At 41.2% G+C, this 22,797-nt stretch overlaps 2 protein-coding genes across 2 annotated transcripts in view; one reads left to right on the forward strand and one right to left on the reverse strand.

Annotated features, from left to right (window-relative positions):
• Positions 1–7,304, forward strand: part of STARD9 (StAR related lipid transfer domain containing 9) — a 151,461-nt gene extending 144,157 nt beyond the window's left edge. Inside the window, exons 31-34 of the mRNA XM_063439247.1 lie at positions 802–1,007; positions 2,564–2,643; positions 5,034–5,192; positions 6,341–7,304. Coding sequence (XP_063295317.1) covers positions 802–1,007; positions 2,564–2,643; positions 5,034–5,192; positions 6,341–6,439 — 544 coding nt within the window. The 3' untranslated portion in view covers positions 6,440–7,304. The remainder of the gene's footprint in view (positions 1–801; positions 1,008–2,563; positions 2,644–5,033; positions 5,193–6,340) is intronic.
• A 2,784-nt stretch (positions 7,305–10,088) lies between these two features.
• CDAN1 (codanin 1) overlaps positions 10,089–22,797 on the reverse strand; it is a 50,955-nt gene continuing 38,246 nt past the window's right edge. Inside the window, exons 25-28 of the mRNA XM_063439553.1 lie at positions 17,010–17,073; positions 16,708–16,910; positions 16,420–16,527; positions 10,089–10,772 (exon numbers count right to left, since the gene is read on the reverse strand). Coding sequence (XP_063295623.1) covers positions 10,659–10,772; positions 16,420–16,527; positions 16,708–16,910; positions 17,010–17,073 — 489 coding nt within the window. The 3' untranslated portion in view covers positions 10,089–10,658. The remainder of the gene's footprint in view (positions 10,773–16,419; positions 16,528–16,707; positions 16,911–17,009; positions 17,074–22,797) is intronic.

Raw genomic sequence — 22,797 nt, forward strand, 5'->3', positions numbered from 1 at the left:
TCCTATATTCTAGAGGCTATATATTGAGTTAGAGGAGGACACCACCTTCCCTCCATAGATAATTCCACATTTATTTACCATGACTAATTCCACCCTAGTCCATATTACCTTTTATAGCATTATACACCCATTGTAAAAAAAAAAGTGAAAATGTTCCTTACTTTCCAGCGAATTACTGATAAAGCAAATCTTGCTAATACCACCATAAAAGCCCAATTGTCTGTCCTCAATGAGTTTCTACTGTAGATTAAGAAACTATACCATTTACAGACAGTCCAGATCTGAAATGCTGGCAAGTTTCCTCTGCACAACCCCAGGATGATTGTTTATGCCCTCTTTTGGGCCTTGTCAGCAAGGTGCAGCCGATACCCCTCTCGGCAAATTGAGCACAGGATCAACGTCAGGATCTCCCCCAAGTTAAAAGTGCACCCCAAAGTCAATGCATTGCAACGAAAACAGAGAATATGAGAAGTCTGAGAAACCTCAATACCTGCCCTTTGGTTAGTCCCTGATAAGGTCTCAAAAATGTATTTGCTCATTTGTGCCATTAGCGAGATAATCTAAATCATTTACATATCAGACTGTCCGTGACAAGACTATTTAATTCCCGTTTATAAAAAATAAAAAAACTAACATTAAATATGCACCAACAATTGTCCCAGTCTGATGTTGTTTTAAAAGTTAACTTTATTCTTCTAGTAAAACTGTGTGTAATATTTAGACACAATTAACCCTGCAGAGATCATCCCTAGAGTAACAGTGTAAGATAGTGAGGGTATAATGTTGTGGTTTTGATTTCAGATATCAGTGTGTGGAGCGAGATGTGTGTATATACTACAAAGCATTCCCATCTTCCACCAAGCATGGCTTTCTTGGAGCAGGAGTCATTAAAAGGCCGCTGCATGATGTTTGGTGCATGGTGAAAGACATCGGTACAAGGCGCCTTTATGATCAGACCATCCTCACCGCTCACGTACACCAGAGAGTGAGCAGCGGCATCCAGCTATGTGAGTGACTTTAAAGGGCCACATCTTTTCTATTTCCTTTGTGGGATATTAGTGTTAATACAATTATACAATACTAAATGCAATAACAGCTCCAAAATAACTAAAATCATAAACAGTGCAAAAATAGATGTGTATAACAGTATATTTATATAAATGGCAATAATGATACAAAGCATACAAAATGACAATACACTAACATGTTCTCCCAACAAAAATACAACACTTAAACTATACAGTGAAAAATAATAAATCTCCACAAAGCTTACGTGGTGAAAAGATTTGGGAATGAAGAACACCTTTCATATATTTACATTGTTCTATGTATTATACAGATAACCGGGATGCCTCTGTATATTGTGTTAAACAGATATAAAGAAAACATTCCTGCAAGACCACAATGCTAGCAGTACATACACAACTAATAAACAGGCATTACAGGAACAGGTTCACTGTCATTTCTGTTTGCAGTTATCAACTCTGAAGCTTTAATATAATGAAACTTAATAAATACAGATTCAGTTTGATTGTGTCCATAAGAGCGCGGAGTTGGAACAATTCCTGACGTGTCTGTAGTTGGAGCTTTATCCTGCCATTTGGTTTTCAATTCATTGTTTAGTGTGTAAGTCTGATGTATTTTGGATATAAACAAATTCTCTCTTAAAAGGGAATGGTCTAATAATGGGAAAAGATGCACCTGTCACCTATGGGGTTTTATAATTTAGGAAAAATACAAAGTTATGGCTGGAGTTGCCAGCAATATTGCGGTTTATGTGTATAGAAAATTAGTTTTTTTGGAAGCGCTAACAAACACTTAAACTTCTGACAGTTAGAAAAAGTTATATTTAAAAGCGCATATTGTAGAAGTTACGGTGCTGTGTCTTGCAGTTCAGATAGTGCTGCTCTAGTATGAATAAACTGAGGGGTTTGGTCACAGTGTTCCAAATTGTATCAATTTAAATTTTGATAGTGAAACGGGGCTAAAATAGCCAACTCCCGCCACAGTCACAGCGTTGGTATTTTACCCTCAATTTTGACATTTTGGATTTCAATCTACAATTCAGCGTGTAGTGAATAAAGCCGATGTTTTGAGTTACGGTTCTTGCAACCCATCACTACTGTCCATATTTGGATAGATTTGTACGGATAGTGCATTAGCTTCACTTACATATTATTACAGTGGCAGCAGGAGAGCAGAAATTCGGGTGCTAGGAGAGGATGGCATTCAGTGACTCTTTGCACCATAATCACTGCAAAGCAAAAAAAAAATTAGTTTATGATAAATGGAGAGTCATTTTAAGAAAAAACAATGTTAAAAAGCAGACATATACCCAGCAGAGGTATTAAATAATGACAGGATAGCAGGATGAGGGGAAAGTTACAGCTCAAAGGCAGCAGTAGAGAATCTTACACAACTTCTTATATAGCACCTCCAGGGATCCCAAGAACACAACATTGAGCCCCAAACAGTATAGCATCTTAATGATATTTGGATGGTTCCTGACATAAATGCTTATTTCTTATACAGTTGGATAACCTAGATTTCTATTTTGTTCCAGTGCATGTGGTGAGCGATGTGTCACTTTGCTACCTTAAACAACGCAGAGATTTCTGCTGCATCTCAGTGGAGTCTAAACAGGTAAGTACAAACATTGTATAAACAAAGTGATAAGTTAGAATGCCAGTCTTTGCATCTAGCCTTTTGGGTCCAAACTAATATAAAGATGACAATGTGATTCTCATAGGCCGTCACTTGTGTTTAAAGGAGCACTATAGAGTCAGGAACACATGTATTCCTGACCCTATAGTGAGAACAACACTATGTACCCCCACTCCTCCAAATATAGTGAAATCATACTTTTATTCCAGTCTACTGCTGGCTCTGCCCCTGATCTGCCTGCTTGGCTGACATAATCAGAAGTGTTGATCAAAGCCAATCCGAAAGCTTTCTCATAGGAAAGCATTGGATTTGCTGAGATTGTCAAGGAGGCAGATCAAGGTCAGAACCAGCAAAAGCCAAACACAACCCTGGCCAATCAGCATCTCTGAGGAAAGTTCAGTGTCTGCATGCAGACGGTCATACTGTGCAGTACTGCCCCTGGAAGCACCTCTAGTAGCCATCTGAGGAGTGACCCTGTTTGGTGCAAAAAGCTTGAAGGGACGGATTATACTCACCAGAACAAATGCAAAAAGCTGTAGTTGTTCTGGTGACTGTAGTGTCCGTTCAAAGCACGTACCAGTGTAAAGTACTTATTTGTTCCAGAAAGCTGGGTAGAATGACATGGTTTAGATTTTTTGATAATGGAGCTTTTTGAATAGTATGTTCATTTGAATGAACGTGCCCACATTCTGCCGAGAGAAACTGTCTAAATCACTGCATGCTTAGATACTTGCACAGCAGTAAAACCCAGGAATGGCTGAACAATAAGAGAATAACACTTCATACATATATTTGCTAGCAATGTCATGAGCCCAATGTGTTGGTGAGATTTTATGCTCTTTAAAATATCATTGAATGGCAGGCAACACATGCAAGGTTAAGGCCTATATAAAATTATCCACTCCCCACTACAAATCACACAGTAAAACTTCAACCCAGATGTATATGCTTTGGCTTGCCGTAGCATAGGACTTTGAATCTTAAGGACTCGGCTAATCATTCTTACAAATCCCATATTACGTACAGTTCCACTGTCATAGGCACTGTAACTAGTATATAATATGGGTGTCGTCACCAACATTACCATAAACGGCCCCTATCATGCCCCAAACAACTTATGCTCTTTAGACTGAGCTTAAGATTTTATATATACATTGTGCTAGCAAATGTATAGATATGTGGGGGGTGGGAGGGGGGGTTGTATGCGCAACACTTCAAACTGAATGCTGCACATACAGACAGCAGGGTCTATGGATCACCTTTTAAAATGTCTGTCACCTCAAACTTACCTTCCTCCGCTTTCAGAATCTGTTCTTTTCTGATCCATTTCACTTTAAAACATATGACAAAGGAGGGACTACTCTGTATTATGTATTTTTCCTATGCTTGGCAATCTTGGTAAAGGCTTAAAGCAAACGCTATCTTGACAAAGAAAATTAAGCTCCACTTTATCAAGATTGCCAAGTGTAGGAATAATACAGAGTACTCCCTCTTTTGTCATATGTGTTAAAGAGAAATGTATCAAACGATCTTGAAAGAGGAAGTTAAAATGAAATAATAGGAGAATTCCACTTAAAGTTAATATTCTACTATAATTTAATTTCAGTTGCATAGTGCTTACATTGTAACACAGGGATATTCTAAAAGCAAACACACTGTACCATCCTTTGATGGTGAGTTGTAGCAAAGCCTAATATAGCCCTTGGTGTTTAGTTATCCTTAAAGGGACACTATAGTCTTTAAAACAACTCTTCATGAAGCAGTTTTGGTGTATAGATAATGGCCCTGCTAAATTATCTGCCATTTAGAAGTTAAATCACTGTTGTTACTATTTATACAGCCCTAGTCACACAGCCTGCATGAAAATAAAATTGTTTCACTTTCAATCAGATGCAACTTACTTTAAAAGTTTGTATCTCCTGCTCTGTAATTTGAACTTTAATTATATGCAGGAGGCTCCAGCAGGGTCTAGATAGCTATAAACAGAGCAAGAGATAAGAAATGCTAAATTAAACAGAATTTGCAATAAAGGAAGTGTAAACATTAGAAGACTCTTTACAGGAAGTGTTTAGGAAGGCTATGTAAGTCACATGCAGGGAGGTGTGGCTAGGGCTGCACAAACAAAGTGATTTACCTCCTAATCGGCAGAGAATGATCTATTCACCCAAATTATCTATTCATCATGGCATGATCTATTCACCCAAACTGTTCCATTAAGCTAAAGTTGTTTTGGGGACTATAGTGTCAGTTTTAAGTGTCTGGGGTAAAATTTGAGATTTAATCCTAAAATGTGCCAAACATGGCTTTCAGGACAGAATACCTTTACATTGTCTTCTCACCATTGACAGACTGGTCCTGTTTTGTTTCAGGAGGAGATGTACAGCTTGTGCTTTCAGTCCCTGTACGATGAGACCATGCCTCGTCCAAGTAAAGATACTATTCGAGGAGAGATCCTTCCCAGTGCTTGGATTCTACAGGCCGATAGCATTAACGGAGAAACGGTCACAAGAGTTGTTTACATGGTGCAGGTAGGAAAACACAGCTTCTAGAATAAATTGCAGTTGCCCTAACCTGCACACATTGCTATGTGATTTAAACTGCTCAAACACCATTTTACATTCTGACAAGTTATGTCTGTATAGAATTCCTTCAGTACCGAACATGCGTAGACAGATCTGCGATGCTAAACAAGTATGTAGTATGTAAGGTGCTCAGAAGCCAACGGGCTGGGGTTTATTCACTAAACAGCGAGTTGTAGCAACTTGAAAACCTTCTGATCTAATTAAGAGTAAAATAAAAAGCATTGGGGAAAAATACACAACACTGCAGCAGGGAAAGGTTTTTTTCTAAATCAAAAACGGAGTTAAAGGAAGACTATAACAACCTGTATTCTGAACGCTTCAGTTTTATATTTACTGTTAGATTTCTGATTCCTTCATAAATGCAACACAAAAAACAACACTTTTACTCAACTTTTTTCCAGTACTGAGATCCAGGTCGATGCAACCAATCCGATCCGCCTCCCGCTATGTCACACACATTCCTCTTCTCATCCACTTTAATACGAGAAACATTGATTGTAGAACCAAGTCTGACTTGGTTGATGCAGTGAAAGCGCCCTCTAGTGGCTGTCAGGAAGACACACTACAGATGGTATTTATCCTTCCTAAAGACATTGCTGTATCTACAAAACGGCAATGTTTTTTTACATATCAGGCCTAAAATGTCAGGGGCACTGCATTGAGATGTAGAGGTCTAGGTGCCTGCAAAGTCCTTTAAGAGGTTACGCTAAAATAAAGTCACTGTTAAGTCTGCTTAACTGGATCAGTTTTGTTTAGGTCCATGAATTTATTCACTAAACACAAAATGTAAGCAAGTTTATATTAGATTGGCAAAATCGCCAATATGTAGCTGTTTACAGTGAGAGTTGCAGGAATTTTGCTGCTAGGATTTTACAGTTTTTGCAGTGTTTCTATCTGCAATCCAGGTGGTGACATTTAATGCTGCCAATTATAGTGTTGAACTTGTACTATGCTGTTCATTTTATCTAACTATTGATATCACTGAAGAGGCCAGTGTGAGTGCCCCAAAGGCTCTTAATAATCAGCTTTATGATGGTTACGCTATTCATATTTGTTTTGGCAAATTACAGTAATACTCTTCCTTTATGTTGCAGGTTGACCTCGGGGCCCCTACAATTCCTTCAAGGTTACTTCCAGTGGTGTCCAAGAGACAGCCTCTGGTGATAGCAAGTTTGGCAAAATTTCTCTCTTAAATAATGTGTTCCTACAACGTATTACAAGGATGACGATCCTATGTGCTCCACCATAACAAATGTCTGAATGTACGGCACATGGAAAGATATTCTGCATTACCATGTTATGATCTTGTTAAACTGCTTAAAGATAGAGTTTATTCACTAAACATTGAATTGACAATCAAATGGCAAAAGCTAGGTCAAAGTAGCACAAATAGCAAAACTAAATAAACCTATCTGGACTATCTGATTGTCACTTGAGTGAATAGTGCCATTGCTGATTGCACATTTAGATCATGCTGTGTTCCTAAAGCAGTAACATTATTTGTCAGCTATTTACTTTTCATTTCTAGGTTGAGAGACAATCAATCGTTATCACAGTATCTTTAAAAGCATGTTATTAAGCAGGTAAATATTTTATCTGAAAACAATAACTTTGACAAACATTTTGCTTACTTTGGTTTTAAGAGAGTAGTTAAATAGCTAAAGAGACTCTCTAGGCACCATAACCACTACAGCTCTAGGACCCAGACCTACTGCGATTCACTGACCGCAAAAAGGAGGAAGGTCATTCACTTGTAAAAGGCATAACCAAAGCAGAATGAGCAAAATAGTAAAAGAAAAATATTGAGTTTGAAATAGGAAAAGACTTATCCTGGAGAAAAAAACAACTAACCTTATACCAAGTAACTTACTAAATTCTAGTTGATAAAGTATGTTTTGGCCATAAGCTGTGGTGGTTATGGTGCCAGAGTGCACTGGTACCTCCCTCCCCTTCCAAGTAAGTAGTCAAACCTTTTCCTGACTGTTTGACCACTTACCTAGTGTCAACCAGGGACTGGCCACCTCCTCCACTAAGAGCCCATGGTCTCTGACTGCACTAGTATGGCGGTGCAGATTTAGCGCAGGAAAGCTGTGGGCAGGACCAGTTGGCACCTGGGCACTGCTGGCGACATAATTAAACAACGTGCTTGCAGTATTAATGGTGTATACCCTCTGAAAACACAGACAGTACAAAGCCAAAAAGTCTAATCATTTTGAATTTGTATCAAATAACTCTAGCTGGTAATTTCTAGCAAAGTTGCAGTGTAACACCTATCACATGTTCACAAGGGATATCTATTATATACTATTTCAAACAGAAAAGAAAAACATTACTATTCCTGTCATTCTAGAACAATTAGCACTCTGGATATTTGTTAGGGAACTCACCTTCTGACCATGGCATTGAGAAATTCAGTGTTAAGTCTGCAGAAGCGGCAGATTTGGACTTGCTGGGTTCAGAATGTGGATATAAACACTTTCCATCTAGAATTTCATTGGCTTCACCCCAGAGGTGGCCAGCAGGTAAACCCTCAGTAACACATTGATTGCAGCGGTTGACTGGCAGGAGTGCATTTAATGATTCCATTCTTCATTTCACTAGTTCAAAGTTACAATACGCATAATACCCATTTACCCAAACCTACAGCTGTGGCTAACTAAGCACTTTGAAAAGAAATCTGTAGCAGGATTGAACAGTGTATAATTAGTAAGGGGGTAATCCATACATTCTAACAAGCAGTATTCCTGAGATTGAACTGAAACACAGACAGTCTATCAGGTTAGCTATATTATCTCTCCACTTAATAACATGCAAATCGTATCGCATTTACCTATGTATTCATGTATAAGTATTACGGACTCATTGACAGGGTTATTCGTCAAATTAAAGTGTGAATTGAAATAGTCCTCCAAAACATTTTCTGTTTTGACCTAAAATTTGAAATTCACTTTCAATCACTTACTATTCAGTTTTTTTTGCAAATACCCCTCAGACAATGGTGGCTACAAACCACTTATAGGGACCTTAAATTATTTATCTTGAATGCTACTTCACTGTGTTACTATTGAGCTGTGCCTTTATCCATAGGAAGGATCTACATTACCAGACAGGTTATTCAGTAAAAGGGGGCATTGCGGAAACCAAAAGAATAGAATTGGCTTTAGCCTGTTCATTGAATAACCCTGTCAATGTTATGCAAAATAAATGGAAAATACATTGCTATGCTGAAACTTTGTAAATCTCCCCAATAGAAATGGGGGGGGGGGGGGGGGGGGTAGAACTTTTTGTTGTGGTTTGCTTCTAATTTCCAAAGTGAGGCTGTAACCATGAGCACACAGCTAGTTTATATGTACATAGATAGGACAGAAGCTGGAGAAAGCTTTAGGACACACAGTTATTCACCAAATTGGGAATGTCTAATTTCTGACTGCAATGGTGTAAACACTCTCCAGAGCTACTTTCAGTTCGGCTTGCATGAATTCAGGTTGGTGAATAATAACCCTGTACGTCTGCTCAATGTTATCCCTTTGGGTGCAAGATTACTGTGCAATATTTTGAACACCCCCTTTTTTACACCCAAAGTGCTAAAGATGAGCTTCCAAAGAACACGAGCTGGTTGATGATAAAGCTATTTTATGAAGACATGTTTCTCCCCTTTGACTAGGATAGAAAGACCCCTCGTTTCACATGTAAAGGTTTAAGGGGGTTAACTCTTTTCTGAAAGGATAAAGTTTTCTGTACAGTGCAATAAAGATTTATTTTTCTATGAATGTATACTATTTTATATGTTTACAATCTTAAGTTATTTATATATAAATATGCTTGTCTTGAATTTAAATTTGTACTCTCTAAATGTATTCAAATATATTAATAAACAAAATTTCAACTATTACCTATGCTGCTTTATTTCTTCACATGTAGAATATATGCCAATACCTGAGTTATCATTGGTTTAGTTTTACAAAATGCAAACACCACATAGAAAGACAGCCAAAATATTTTATTGTCTTTGTAGTAAATGATATGGCCATCAGACATCATATAATTAAGCATTAAATATATTTTTTTTTTTTTTAAACCATAAGTCTTTATAAAAGGTCCCATAACACTATAAAGATGTGTAAAAATATAGCTTAGACACAGTTTAACAAAATCTGTTACAAGCATGATCCGCAATGTCAGTTGATACACATCGGAGTAAAACCAGAACCAGCAGTCCTCATCCTTAGCCAGACAGAGGACATATGTTAAGAATTGTCCCATATGAAACAAAGTCTTTCAATATATGGCACTAATGATCGGCATTACAGTGAAAGGCTAATATAGCCTTTCAATATCTAGAGCAGTGACAACTTGCTGGCAGGGCACCCCAGTCCGAGAACCCGATTTTACAGGAGAACCCAACATCAGCACAGGCTGTAGAATTCATCCTACAAACTAACATACGCCACTGCCAGAAAACACAAGCCATAGGACGGTCTAAATCAAGTGTAGGCAACCTTTGGCATGCCAGATGTTGTGGACTACATCTCCCATAATAATGGCAAAGAACCTGGGGAGTTGTGGTCCACAAAATCTGGTTTGCCTACCCCCTTGGTCTAGACATTTAAATTCACTGCCAGGCAACCACTCTAAGAGAAAAACCTGGATTAGAGAGCATGCTCCACTTTCTGCTTCCTGCACACTTTTCTCTGAGACAAAGATTTTGCCATCACAAATGTCTTAACATTACGGCATTAAAGCACAAATTGTAACGCTTGAATTAAAAAAAAAAAATCCTGTAAAGAAGTTGTGCATATGTTATAGAAGGAAGAAAAAAAAAAAAAGATTTTTTTTCTCCATTTCAAACGAGTGCCAAAAAAAATCGAATCCAGCTGCTGTCCTGCAAACACACATTGGACCCATCACCTTCATACGCAATCCTGGTGACAAGGTGGATTTCAGGTAAGTTATAAAACTGCGGCTGTGCGTTGTACTATGGGAATTCCCAGCAAACGTTCTACTTATTATACTGGAAAGTTAATGAGTTTAACAACTCTAAAAACATACAAGTGAGGAATCTCTAGTGATTATTTGACATTTTCTGTTCCCTCTGCAAATTCTGGGAAAATCTTAAAGTATCTGACTAATAAACCCCCCCCCCCTACAGGTAGCAAGGACAATAAACACTGGAAGCTGAATGATTTAAAATCACACAATACATGGTATGCATTGAGAAAGATATCCTTACCATGATATGGAGGTATTTACATACTTTATAAGTTCTTAACTTGTGGCACACAGTCACCTGGTAAGACAATGTCCTATGACAACGTTGATAGGTGTATTCATCAGCCATACTTTCCCACGCAGGAGTAAAGCAGAACACAGATAGCAGCATTAGAATTGTAAGCAGCAGTGCATCCTGGGAAGCTAGCTCTGGGCAGTAGCTGTAGCATTGGCTTGTGCTACAATGTCCTTTAAATTGTTGTTTTGATGCTCTGATTTGAAGGCCTCAGATGTAGATTCCAGCTCGGTGAGCAAGTCCTGTAAAGAGAAGTCATTTTATTTCCCTCAAAATAATGGCTTCTCCATACATTCTACATATTAAGCACTATATCCGTTCCATTTAAATACTTGTTTCCAAAGACTCCTAGATGTAAACGGTTTTATTGTAGGCTTTGTGAAATTAAAAGGCCTCTCTCCACTTACATTTTAGTTTTGTATCTTTTGTAAAAAAAAAAAACAGTTACACCCCTTTTAGAATTAAATAAAACAACAATGAAAACCCAAAACAAAACCAGAGAAAATGAAATAGATGTAATGCTGGCAGTTCATCTCTGCAGGATGTGCATCACTGTTGTCTTTTCATGCAAAGTATAAACACACTGAAAACTGCTCTATGGAAGAGCCCACAATATAGTTAGGGTCAGAGTGGTTCCCTTCCCAATATTCGCAAAATCCATTAACTACAAGTGTGCGATGTCCCTGTGACTGACCTCTAATGTACACTGGAATGCTGGTTAAGGACACATGACGGACCCAGTCCATCACGCTGGGGAAGCACTTAATGGCGCGTGACAGACTGGGTCCGTCATACGCTAAAATTAGTCAGTGGCAGACCAGCAAAACCAAATCTCGATGTCCCAGCCCACGTGATCGCTGTGACAGCCAGCCACAGCGGTCACAATGCTGCTAGGATATCAGATCCGCCTCCCTCCACCTCTGTTGGGTTTGTGAAGTGGAGAGAGACGGATCGTTGTTACATTGTGTCCATGAAGAGAATAATTTGTCTGATGAGGTTCCAAATCCCCTTTACCCTGTTTTTTTTTTTTTTTTAAATAACCCTTTCCCTGCTGATTGATCACTGCCAGCAGTGATCAAAATACAGATCACAGTACAGTACTTTACTTTTACCCTCAGGGGTTAAATGTAAATTTTTAGTAATCCTAAGGGGTTCAATTTAATATTTTTTTTATTAATTTGTGATTTAGTTCGTTGGGGTGGGTGGAGTTTAGTGGGAATTGGGGAATTTAGTGATAAGCTAGTTAGGGGTGAAAAGTAAAAAAAGTTTTTAAAAATGAAAGTTTAGTAATCTAAAGTTTATTATCGTAGTACACAATGTTTAGGAAGTATAGCGCAGAGGAGGCTTATCCCCTTTTAGCGTCCGACTCAGATACGACAGACACTGCCTCAGAGAGTGACACAGAGGACATGGATTATGTGCCACATACTGCAGGACCATCAGGATAAATCGCAGATTCCCCTGATGCTGAACATGGCGCAGATGACTAGGTACCCCTAATACTTTTCCACCAGACATTCCAGCGTTCACTGCCAATTCTGGCATACAGGCTGACCTGCCTGGCTATAATGCGCTAGATTGTATGCAGCTGTTCTTGGGGGGATGAGGTTTTTGGGGAGATAAGTCACCCAGACTAATCTGTACGCCGAGCAGTATCTGGGACACAATCAAGAGTCTCTCGTCGCCAGGAAAGAGAGCTGGTACCCCACCAGTGTGCCAGAATTAATACAATTCTGGGCACTGACAATGCTAATGGGGATAATTAGAATGTATTGGTCTAAAAACCCCATTTGCAATACCCCAAATTTTCCCCAGACAATGAGTAGACCCAGATATGAAAATATACAGAGATTTATGCACTTTAATGATAATACAAAGTGTCCCCCAAAAGGTCATCCGCAGTATGATCTTCTATATAAAATACGCCCTCTAATTGCCCACTTTAAAAAGATTTGCCACTATTTATACCCCCTAAAAACATTTCTATTGATGAATCCCTCATGGAGTTTAAGGCAAGACTGGGGTTTAAACAGTACATCCCATCCAAAAGATCCCGATATGGGATCAAATTTTATAAGTTGTGTAAAAGTGGTAGTGGCTATGTGTATACCTTCCATGTATACGAAGGAACGGATAGCCACCTTGATCCCCCAGGTTGCCCAGATATAGTAGGGACAAGTGGGAAAATTGTCTGGGACCTAATCATGCCGTTACTAAACAAGGGATATCACTTGTACATTGATAATTTTTACAATAGTATCCCACTTCTAAAAATGCTGTACTGCTTTGAGGCCGTGGCCTGTGGTACTATTCGGAAGAGTCGCACAGGTTTCCCAAAGGCTCTAGCAGAAAAAAAAATAATAAAAAGGGGGGAAACAGCAGCTCTGTCAGAATGAACTGCTGGCACTAAAGTACCGCAATAAAAAGGAGGTGTCCATTCTAACCACCATCCATGGTGAACACACTCGCAGGGTCGCAGTTCGTGGCAGAGGGGAAATTAAGCAGGTGCCAGTCTGCATAACACATTACAATCGGCATATGGGGGAGTAGACCCGTCCGATCAACTGATGCAGGTGTATTTGATCATGCGAAAGACCAGGGCATGGTACAAAAAAGTGGGCATATATATATATATATATATATATATATATATATATATATATATATATATATATAATGTAGACGGCAATCCACAATGCCTTTATAATTTTTAAAAAGGCAAATGCTGAGCTGAAATGCACGTTTCTATCATCTCAGTTTCAGCTCATTTCTGGGTTGCTTGAGTGCCACAGAGGGGGACCATCAGTGGAGCCTAGCATATGATAAAATAAATAATACGTACAACGATTTGGAAGTGGAATTTGCCTTTTGGGTAGAAGAACCTGAGTATGGTGGGACAGAGGATACCCAGAAAGTGTGTTATGGTTTGGAAAAATTAGCAAGGAAATACAAATCAAGTGGGAAATCGCAACCGTAGAAAAATATTTAAAAGAAAAAAATAACACCAAGAGGTTTGAGATAATTTAAACTACCCACATTCGATAGGGATATAACAAGTTTTATGGAGGAGTGGGAGTATGTTGGAAGGTTTCTCTTTTTACTACTATGAATCTCATCATCATTGAATACAATGATCCCTCAAGGTCTTAAAGGGACTCTCCAGTGCCAGGAAAACAAACCGTTTATCTGGCACTGCAGGTCCCCTCTCCCTCCCACCCCCCATCCCATGTTGCTGAGGGGGTTAAAACCCCTTCAGTGACTTACCTGTATCCAGCGCCGATGTCCCTCGGCGCTGGTTCAGGGTCCGCCCACGCTCCTCCACCAACGACATCATCCGGCGGGGGAGACCTATTGCGCATGCGTGGCCGGCGACTGGGGAGACCTAATGCGCCTGTGCGGCAATACAGCGCACGCGCATTAGACCTCCCCATAGTAAAGCATTGAAAACATTTTCAATGCTTTCCTATGGGGATTTTAGCGATGCTGGAGGTCCTCACACAGCGTGAGGACGTCCAGCGACGCTATAGCATAGAAAATCTGTGCTATAAACCAGGAAGTGCCCTGTAGTGGCTGTCTAGTAGACAGCTACTAGAGGAGGAGTTAACCCTGCAAGGTAATTATTGCAGTTTATGAAAACTGCAATAATTACACTTGCAGGGTTAAGGGTAGTGGGAGTTGGTACCCAGACCACTCCCCAATGGGCAGAAGTGGTCTGGGTGCCTGGAATGTCCCTTTTATAGTGACTTTGAAATATGCCACTTTTTAAAATGAAAGAATGGTTTAGAATGAGTAACTCTATAGTAAGGATCTCTGGTGCACTACCTGTGCATAGTAATAAGTTGTCTGACCCAGGTGTAGTCACTTTTAATACCAAAAATCTATCTTTCTACTCTCTTTACAGTTTGACAGCTGCATTTTTCTGCATTTATAGTAAGAAGTCGAGTATTGGATTATACATTTTTAGATTTAATACGAGTAGAGGGAGTATTAAGGATATAGACTGTTTTAATAAGACGGAACAAGGTTGATGTATTATCCGTTTTTGCCCAATTAGTTTGATATAGGATCTATTCAGGTACTCCTAATTATCATTAACACGTTATGATATGACTATATAATGTTATAATATGGCTGGTACAGGATTCATTTTGCCTAATAAGATTAAGGTAAGACTGTCTTTCTGCATAAAATGATCGTTATAAGATTAACCTAATATTTATAGTGGGAGATTTATTCTGCCCAACCCATAATATATTACAGAACCCCTTCACAATGTGACAATGCTGATCAAATACTATGTTTATTATGTGAGATAGTAATTTATGAGAGCATTGAAAGTATAATTTTTTGATCCACATTACCTTTTATATATTTTTTTATTTAATTTATATCGATTTCTGTGACATGGACATACAAATGTTTTTATATCAAACTACGATAGCTCTCCACTATTTTTTGTATATGGAAAATCAGACTTAGGCCCAGCATCCTGCTTTGAATAATATGAAATTGGGTTGTCTCAAATGTGCCCCTTCAACATCCACAAATCCCTGAAAAAGGTACACATGGGGGTATTGTTGTACTAAGACGACATAGCTGAGCAACATAATAGGTGTTATACTGCCGTAGCACACATAAGGATTGCAAAATATACAGTAACATCTCCAAGTGTGTGTGTCAAAAAGGCAGAAAAAATGCTAATTGCTACTAGACTTGGTACAAACTAGCAAAACAAATGATCCTACGCTAAGGTTTAAAATATGTCTTTTGAAATACCCTGGGCTGTCTATATTAAGAAATGGTAGGCCTTTGTGTTTTTTAAACAGTCAAAGTGCTATAATGCCCCAAATTGAAACATGGGCCCATCAAATCCATCTCTCAAAATTCTATTGTAAATACTGAAATGGACAGGTGTCCTATATGACACTTTTTCTTCACGAAATAGTGCAAAAGACATTCATTTGGGGTATCATTTTATTCAGAAGACTTAGCTGAGCATAATTTTGGGTCTTTGATCATAGTGGCACATATCAAATATACAAAATGCCCAGCAAAAATGTAATACGTATGTTAAAAAATGGCAAAAATGATTTTTTTTTTACCACAAACGTTGACATATATTGGTGAAAAAATGGGAACATGTTAAGGCACAATATGCACCTTATAAGATACCCTGGAGTGTCTACTTTTACAAATTGTAGACCCCACAATTTTACTCCAATATTTAGCAGAGGTTGGCGGTGAAATGGCTACGTAAAAAGTGTCAAAATAACCTTAGGTAAATAGCCTGTGATGTGTACTTTATAATAAATATATATTTTTGTGTGACAATTTTGTTTTCTTTTATGGCTATTAATTTTACAAGCCAAACATACCAAATTCTAAAATTGCTCAAAATTTCAAGTTTATTTTACTCCTTGTGCTTTGTGACCTGTAACTACCAAAAAAACCTAAAATCCCAGACACATTATGTATTCTGTAAATCAGAACTCAATTAATTTATTTGTAATTATTTTCCTTAACCTGCACTAATTATGCACACATTATTATTGCAAAAACTGTAAAAAAGAAAAAAAATATATATATATATATTTCCTTTTTTTTTGCATTTTTTTCTAATAAGCATTTATATATGTTACATCAAATTAAAGCCTGTTTTGCCCTTTAAAAAACGGTATATAATAGGTGTGGGTGCAATAAATTAGTAAAAGACAAATTGCAGTTGAACGCAAACAGCAAAATTTGCTTGTGTCCTTAAGGGGTTAATCACCAGATTTAATTTATAGTTTACACAAAGTGTACTTGCGTCTTCGTGTTGGTATTTGTAAGAATACATGAAAACATGCTAAGTTCACTGATAACCGTATCATGATACGTGGAGATGCTTACCATTGACCACGGAAATTCCCAAATATTCTGCGTCTGCTCCTTTATATCTTCACAGCTCATAAGTCTCCTACGAACAACGCCACGCATGAGAAAGACAAACAGCTCCCACTGCATTAAAGACAAATGTGAAAATGAGCAGGCTGCTCACTGGATGTGGAATCATGTAACAGGATTAGATCGGTTTTATATGGTTTAACGAGATGAAGATTGTCAGAAATAATTCACACAATCCATGTCAATAGTCACTAGAAATACCTTGATACAGAGAGATTGGTCTGTAGAACTCACCTGTGGCTGAGCCTTTGTAAGACACTGGATATTCTTATGGTTAAGTAAGTTCTGTACAGGGACTGACACATTGAAGTCTTTCTCCCAGATTGAAAGCAGGGAATTCAAAAGATCACAAAATGCCTCTGTCTTTGCACTCTGCTTTCCATATGTCCTGTCTGCGTCCAATAAAGGCAAATCGACTACTGGAATGGCATCAGATACTACAGAAATCAACAAAAACTGTTTTAAAATGTCCAAAGGTACAGAGTAATGCTGGATTTATAGCACAGACATGCAATACTTTCAGGCTCGTTACTTACCCAGCAGAGAGGCCAAGTCAACGGTGCACTTAGCAAGGTGCATCTCTGTTGGGGGATACATGTACTGAAATAAAATAATAGAAATTAATGACTTAGACAGTCTCACGGAGTTGACCTGGAGATGTAAAATGTATTTTAGTTTATCCTAAACCTACAGTTATAGGTTAAAAAGTTGAACCTTAGAAGGCAAGTGAAATAAATAATGGAAATATATATTTAATTGTTATTTTTGGAATAAAAGCATATATGATCACTTGCATTTTGTCACATACAAATCCATCAACAGTATTCCTAACAGATCCACGTTTTTTTGTTTTATTAAACCCACACACATTATATGATGGTTAATAGACCATTCTTTACGACTGGTAACTTGAAACATATTTCCTTTGTACATCAGATTCATCTTTGTTGGTGAATGCATGAAATATAGTTGTTTTAGACTTCTAACATGTTTCTGTAGGCAAGCTGGTGCATAATTTAAAGGTATTTAAACTTTAGAAAAACAGACTTTTCTAAAATTAGAATATGCCTTAAAGGAGTCCTTGTCAGACTGGAGCAGTTTAAAAGGAGTCCGGGAGAAATGGGATTATTTAAAAGTTGCACTGCTGAAGGCAACAGAAAATTGCATTAGGCTTGTCAGTAAAAACAAAAGATTTAAAGGGACACTATAGTCACCTGAACAACTTTAACTTAATGAAGCAGTTTTGGTGTATAGAACATGCCCCTGCAGCCTCACTGCTCAATCCTCTGACATTTAGGAGTTAAATCCCGTTGTTTATAAACCCTAGTCACACCTCCCTGCATGTGACTTGCACAGCCTTCCATAAATACTTCCTGTAAAGAGAGCCCTATTTAGGCTTTCTTTATTGCAAGTTCTGTTTAATTAAGATTTTCTTATCCCCTGCTATGTTAAAGCGGCACTGTCATGCCGAACTTACCTTTCCTCAATCTCTTCCTCTTCTCCCCCTCTCTCGGGATCGGTTATTCTTTTCTTCCTGTCTTCTTTAGTCTTCTTTAGTTTTCTTTAACCCCTTAAGGACACATGACGTGTGTGACATGTCATGATTCCCTTTTATTCCAGAAGTTTGGTCCTTAAGGATTTAAAATCATAAGACAAAGTAGGGACTCTTTGTCTTATGGAGGATTCCTCCGCTTGACCAGCTCTGACCAGCGGAGGAGCAAAGTGTGCTTCATTTCCGCTGGTCAGAGCAATTTTCCCATGATCCCTAGCTTTCCTCCCTGTTCCCACAATGCTTCCTGTCAGTATTGCCGAACGTCCTGTCACTTAGACAGAACGCCGGCAAAACTGCCGAATTGCATCCTAACAGAATGAGAAGAGTTTCTCAATTCGTGTTAGGATGCAATTCGATATTTTGATCGTATCGGAATTTCATTCTAATGAATGAAACTCCGATCCTATTCATTGCCGCAGCTGCATCTTGCAGCCGCTTAGTAGATAACTCCCTAATTCCCACGGTATCAGGGAGCTATCTACTAAAAGGCTGAAAGACCTAAATTGGTCTTTCAGCCAAATGTACTAATACTAAGTAAAGATTACTTAGTATTAGTAAATAATATGCCCCTACTCGCTATACCGCGAGTAGGGGCATGTCTAGTAAGCAGTGAGCAGCCTGTGGCTGCTCACTAAAAAAAAAAAAAAAAAAAAAAAAAAACTAATAAACACCTCCCGCCCCCTGCGCGGGGGTTAAAGATGGGGGTGGGGGCCCTAATAAAACAATAAGGGGGGGACCTACTGTCCTCCCCCCCTGGCCCCCACCCCTGCGTGGTGGGTGGGGGCCCTAATAAAACAATAAGGAGGGGGGGGCTATTGTCCTCCCCCCCGGCCCCCACCCCTGCGCGGTGGGTGGGGGCCCTAATAAAACAATAAGGGGGGGGGACCTATTGTCCTCCCCCCCCCGGCCCCCACCCCTGCGTGGTGGGTGGGGGCCCTAAATGAACCCCCCCCATCAAGGTGACTAGGGGTCCCAAGCCCCTAGTCACCCCCCCCCCCCCGCCCCCAAAAAACATTCTATCCCCTACCTACCCCCCTCACCCTAAAAATAGTGAGGGGGGAATAAAATAACTAACCTGTAAAAAAAAAAATTAAACTTACCATTTGACGTCTTCTTTTTTCTAAATTCTTCTTTCTTCAGCCCCCCAAAAGGCCAAATAAAAATCCATCATACCCGTCGCACTTTGAAAAAAGAAAAAAAACAAACAAAAAAAAACAAACAAGCGCAAATAAAAATTATTCCATGTTCACCCATGGAGGGCACGCTGCGTACTGAGCTCAGCAGGGTGGGTCAAGGCTTATAAAGCCTTGCCCCGCCCTGCAATTAGGCTTAGAACACACTGATTGGTTGGTTTAAGCCAATCAGAGTGCTCTGTGTCATTTTACACAGCGTGGGAAAATTCAAAAGAACTTTCCCACGCTGTGTAAAATGACAGATCACTGTGATTGGATGGTTTTCAAGCCATCCAATCACAGTGCTCTGTGTCATTTTACAAGCGTGGGAAAATTCCAACGAACTTTCCCACGCTTGTAAAATGACACAGAGCACTGTGATTGGATGGATTTCAAACCATCCAATCACAGTGCTCTGTGTCATTTTACACAGCGTGGGAAAGTTCTTTCGAATTTTCCCACGCTGTGTAAAATGACACAGAGCACTCTGATTGGCTTAAACCAACCAATCAGTGTGTTCTAAGCCTAATTGCAGGGCGGGGCAAGGCTTTATAAGCCTTGACCCGCCCAGCGGAGCTCAGTATGCAGCGTGCCCTCCATGGGTGAACATGGAATAATTTTTGTTTGCGCTTGTTTTTTTTTTTTTAAAGTGCGACGGGTATGATGGATTTTTATTTGGCCTTTAGGGGGGCTCAAGAAAGAAGAATTTAGAAAAAAAAGAAGACGTCAAATGGTAAGTTGAATTTTTTTTTTTACAGGTTATTTTATTCCCCCCTCACTATTTTTAGGGTGAGGGGGGTAGGTAGGGGATAGAATGTTTTGGGTGGGGGGGGGGGGGTGACTAGGGGCTTGGGACCCCTAGTCACCTTGATGGGGGGGGTCATTTAGGGCCCCACCCACCGCGCAGGGGTGGGGGCCGGGGGGAGGACAGTAGGTGTCCCCCCCCCTATTGTTTTATTAGGGCCCCACCCACCGCGCAGGGATGGGGGCCAGGGGGAGGACAGTAGGTCCCCCCCCCTTATTGTTTTATTAGGGCCCCACCCACCGCGCAGGGGTGGGGGCCGGGGGGAGGACAATAGGTCCACCTTATTGTTTTATTAGGGCCCCCACCCACCGCTCAGGGGTGGGGGCCGGGGGGGGGGGGGGGAGGACAGTAGGTCCCCCCTTATTGTTTTATTAGGGCCCCCACCCACCGCTCAGGGGTGGGGGCCCGGGGGGGAGGACAATAGGTCCCCCCCTTATTGTTTTATTAGGGCCCCCACCCACCGCTCAGGGGCGGGGGGGGCAGTAGGTCCCCCCCCTTATTGTTTTATTAGGGCCCCCACCCACCGCTCAGGGGCGGGGGGCCAGGGGGGGGGGGCAGTAGGTCCCCCCCTTATTGTTTTATTAGGGCCCCCACCCACCGCGCAGGGGTGGGGGCCGGGGGGGAGGACAACAGGTCCCCCCCTTATTGTTTTATTAGGGCCCCCACCCACCGGTCAGGGGTGGGGGCCAGGGGGGGGGGGGGAGGACAATAGGTCCCCCCCCTTATTGTTTTATTAGGGCCCCCACCCACCGCTCAGGGGTGGGGGCCGGGGGAGGACAATAGGTCCCCCCCTTATTGTTTTATTAGGGCCCCCACCCACCGCTCAGGGGTGGGGGCCGGGGGGAGGACAGTAGGTCTCCCCCCCCTTATTGTTTTATCAGGGCCCCCACCCACGGCTCAGGGGTGGGGGGCCGGGGGGAGGATAGTAGGTCCCCCCCCTTATTGTTTTATCAGGGCCCCCACCCACCGCTTAGGGGAGGACAGTAGGTCCCCCCCTTATTGTTTTATTAGGGCCCCCACCCACCGCGCAGGGGTGGGGGCCAGGGGGGAGGACAGTAGGTCCCTCCCCCCTTATTACCATTTTTTTTTACAGTGAGCAGCCACAGGCTGCTCACTGTTTAGTGGACATGCCCCTACTCGCGGTATAGCGAGTAGGGGCATTGGGGAGATTTTAATCTCCCTTGTGCTATTATGGGGGTCATATTGACCCCCATAGAGTGAGGGGGGGACCTTGGGGGGCTTATGAAGTGGTGGGGAGCACAGCTCCCTGCAGCTTCTATCTGTACATATTACAAGGAGGGAGCTACACGCCGGTAGCTCCCTCCTTGTAATAAACTGAACGAACAAACGAACACTGATACTCAGTGTTAGTTTGTTCATCTGATTTTTCTATTCATTAATTCGTCTGTCTGATGAATGAATGAATAGATGAAATTCCCATTGGCATGTCCAGGTGTTTCACTGGGCATGTGCGGGAATCTCACAGTCTGTGTAGTGTGGGTAGATGACGTGTCCCACAGGGACTTCACCTACCCACACAAAGATGGCGGCGCCCTGAATATAGATCGGGGCAGAACATAAAGAATAAAAAATAGGTAATGTGGGGGGGCTTGGGGGCCTTTGGGGGTGACTAGGGGGTCGATTGAATGTAGTGGAGGCGGGAGGGGGGTTAAAAAAAAAACGGGATTCGGCATGACAGTGCCGCTTTAATAGCTTTCTAGACCCTGCAAGAGTCTCCTGTATGTGATTAAAGTTCAATTTAGAGATTGAGATACAATTATTTAAGGTAAATTACATCTGTTTGAAAGTGAAACCAGTCGTTTTTTTCATGCAGGCTCTGTCAATCATAGCCAGGGGAGGTGTGGCTAGGGCTGCATAAACAGAAACAAAGTGATTTAACTCCTAAATGACAGTGAATTGAGCAGTGAAATTGCAGGGAATGATCTATACACTAAAACTGCTTTATTTAGCTAAAGTAATTTAGGTGACTATAGTGTTCCTTTAAGAAACCACTATGGTACTCCGCAGATGTGGACAAAAAAGTATAAAACAAAAAGTTAGCATATAAAAACCAGAGTGAAGAAGACAGAATGCTCTATAAAATTAGGCAGAAAATCAGGGGGGGGAGGACGGCCGCCTTCCCGCCGGATCCCAACACTGACAAGCGAATGCAAAACACGCACCCCCCCCCCTATGGACCGGCGGGGGATATCCCGGTCCCCACCAGGCGGGCTGCCCCGAACCCTACACCAACAGAATGGCACACTGACCACCATAAGAGATGGGGGGACGGGAGCGCCCAAGATGGCGGACAAGCGACAGCGGCCTCCGGATGCAGGGGACACTGGGGACTGCGCAAAAGACTCCATCACACTAATCTTCAAACGCTTCTGGGCCAAACTACAGGCACACATACAGCCTGCGACACACGGCCAAACGCTACCCACAAGGGTAAGAGCCGATGGCGGACGGGAGAATGGGAGTCCTCCTCAGGGCAACTCTACGATCCCTGCATCTATCCCCCACATCCTGAGCCCTCCTGGGCTGAGAGCAAGATGGGGAGTACCCCAGAGGCGCTGGCCACATAAGCGGAGAGGGGCAAGACGACACCACAAGCGACCTGATCTACCTCCCTGCAACAACCCGAAAGGGCCGATCATGGACCACGAAGGTTCCCAGGCTCGTGGCCTACGAGCGCCAGCTCTCCCACAGCTCCAGGGCAAGAGGGGATTACCACATCCGAGACACTGTGGCACTACCCAGAAAAGACGGAACTCAAGCGAGAGGCCCAAACC

This window comes from Pelobates fuscus, chromosome 13 (assembly GCF_036172605.1).
Source record: "Pelobates fuscus isolate aPelFus1 chromosome 13, aPelFus1.pri, whole genome shotgun sequence".
In the NCBI taxonomy this organism is placed as follows: Eukaryota; Metazoa; Chordata; class Amphibia; order Anura; family Pelobatidae; genus Pelobates; species Pelobates fuscus.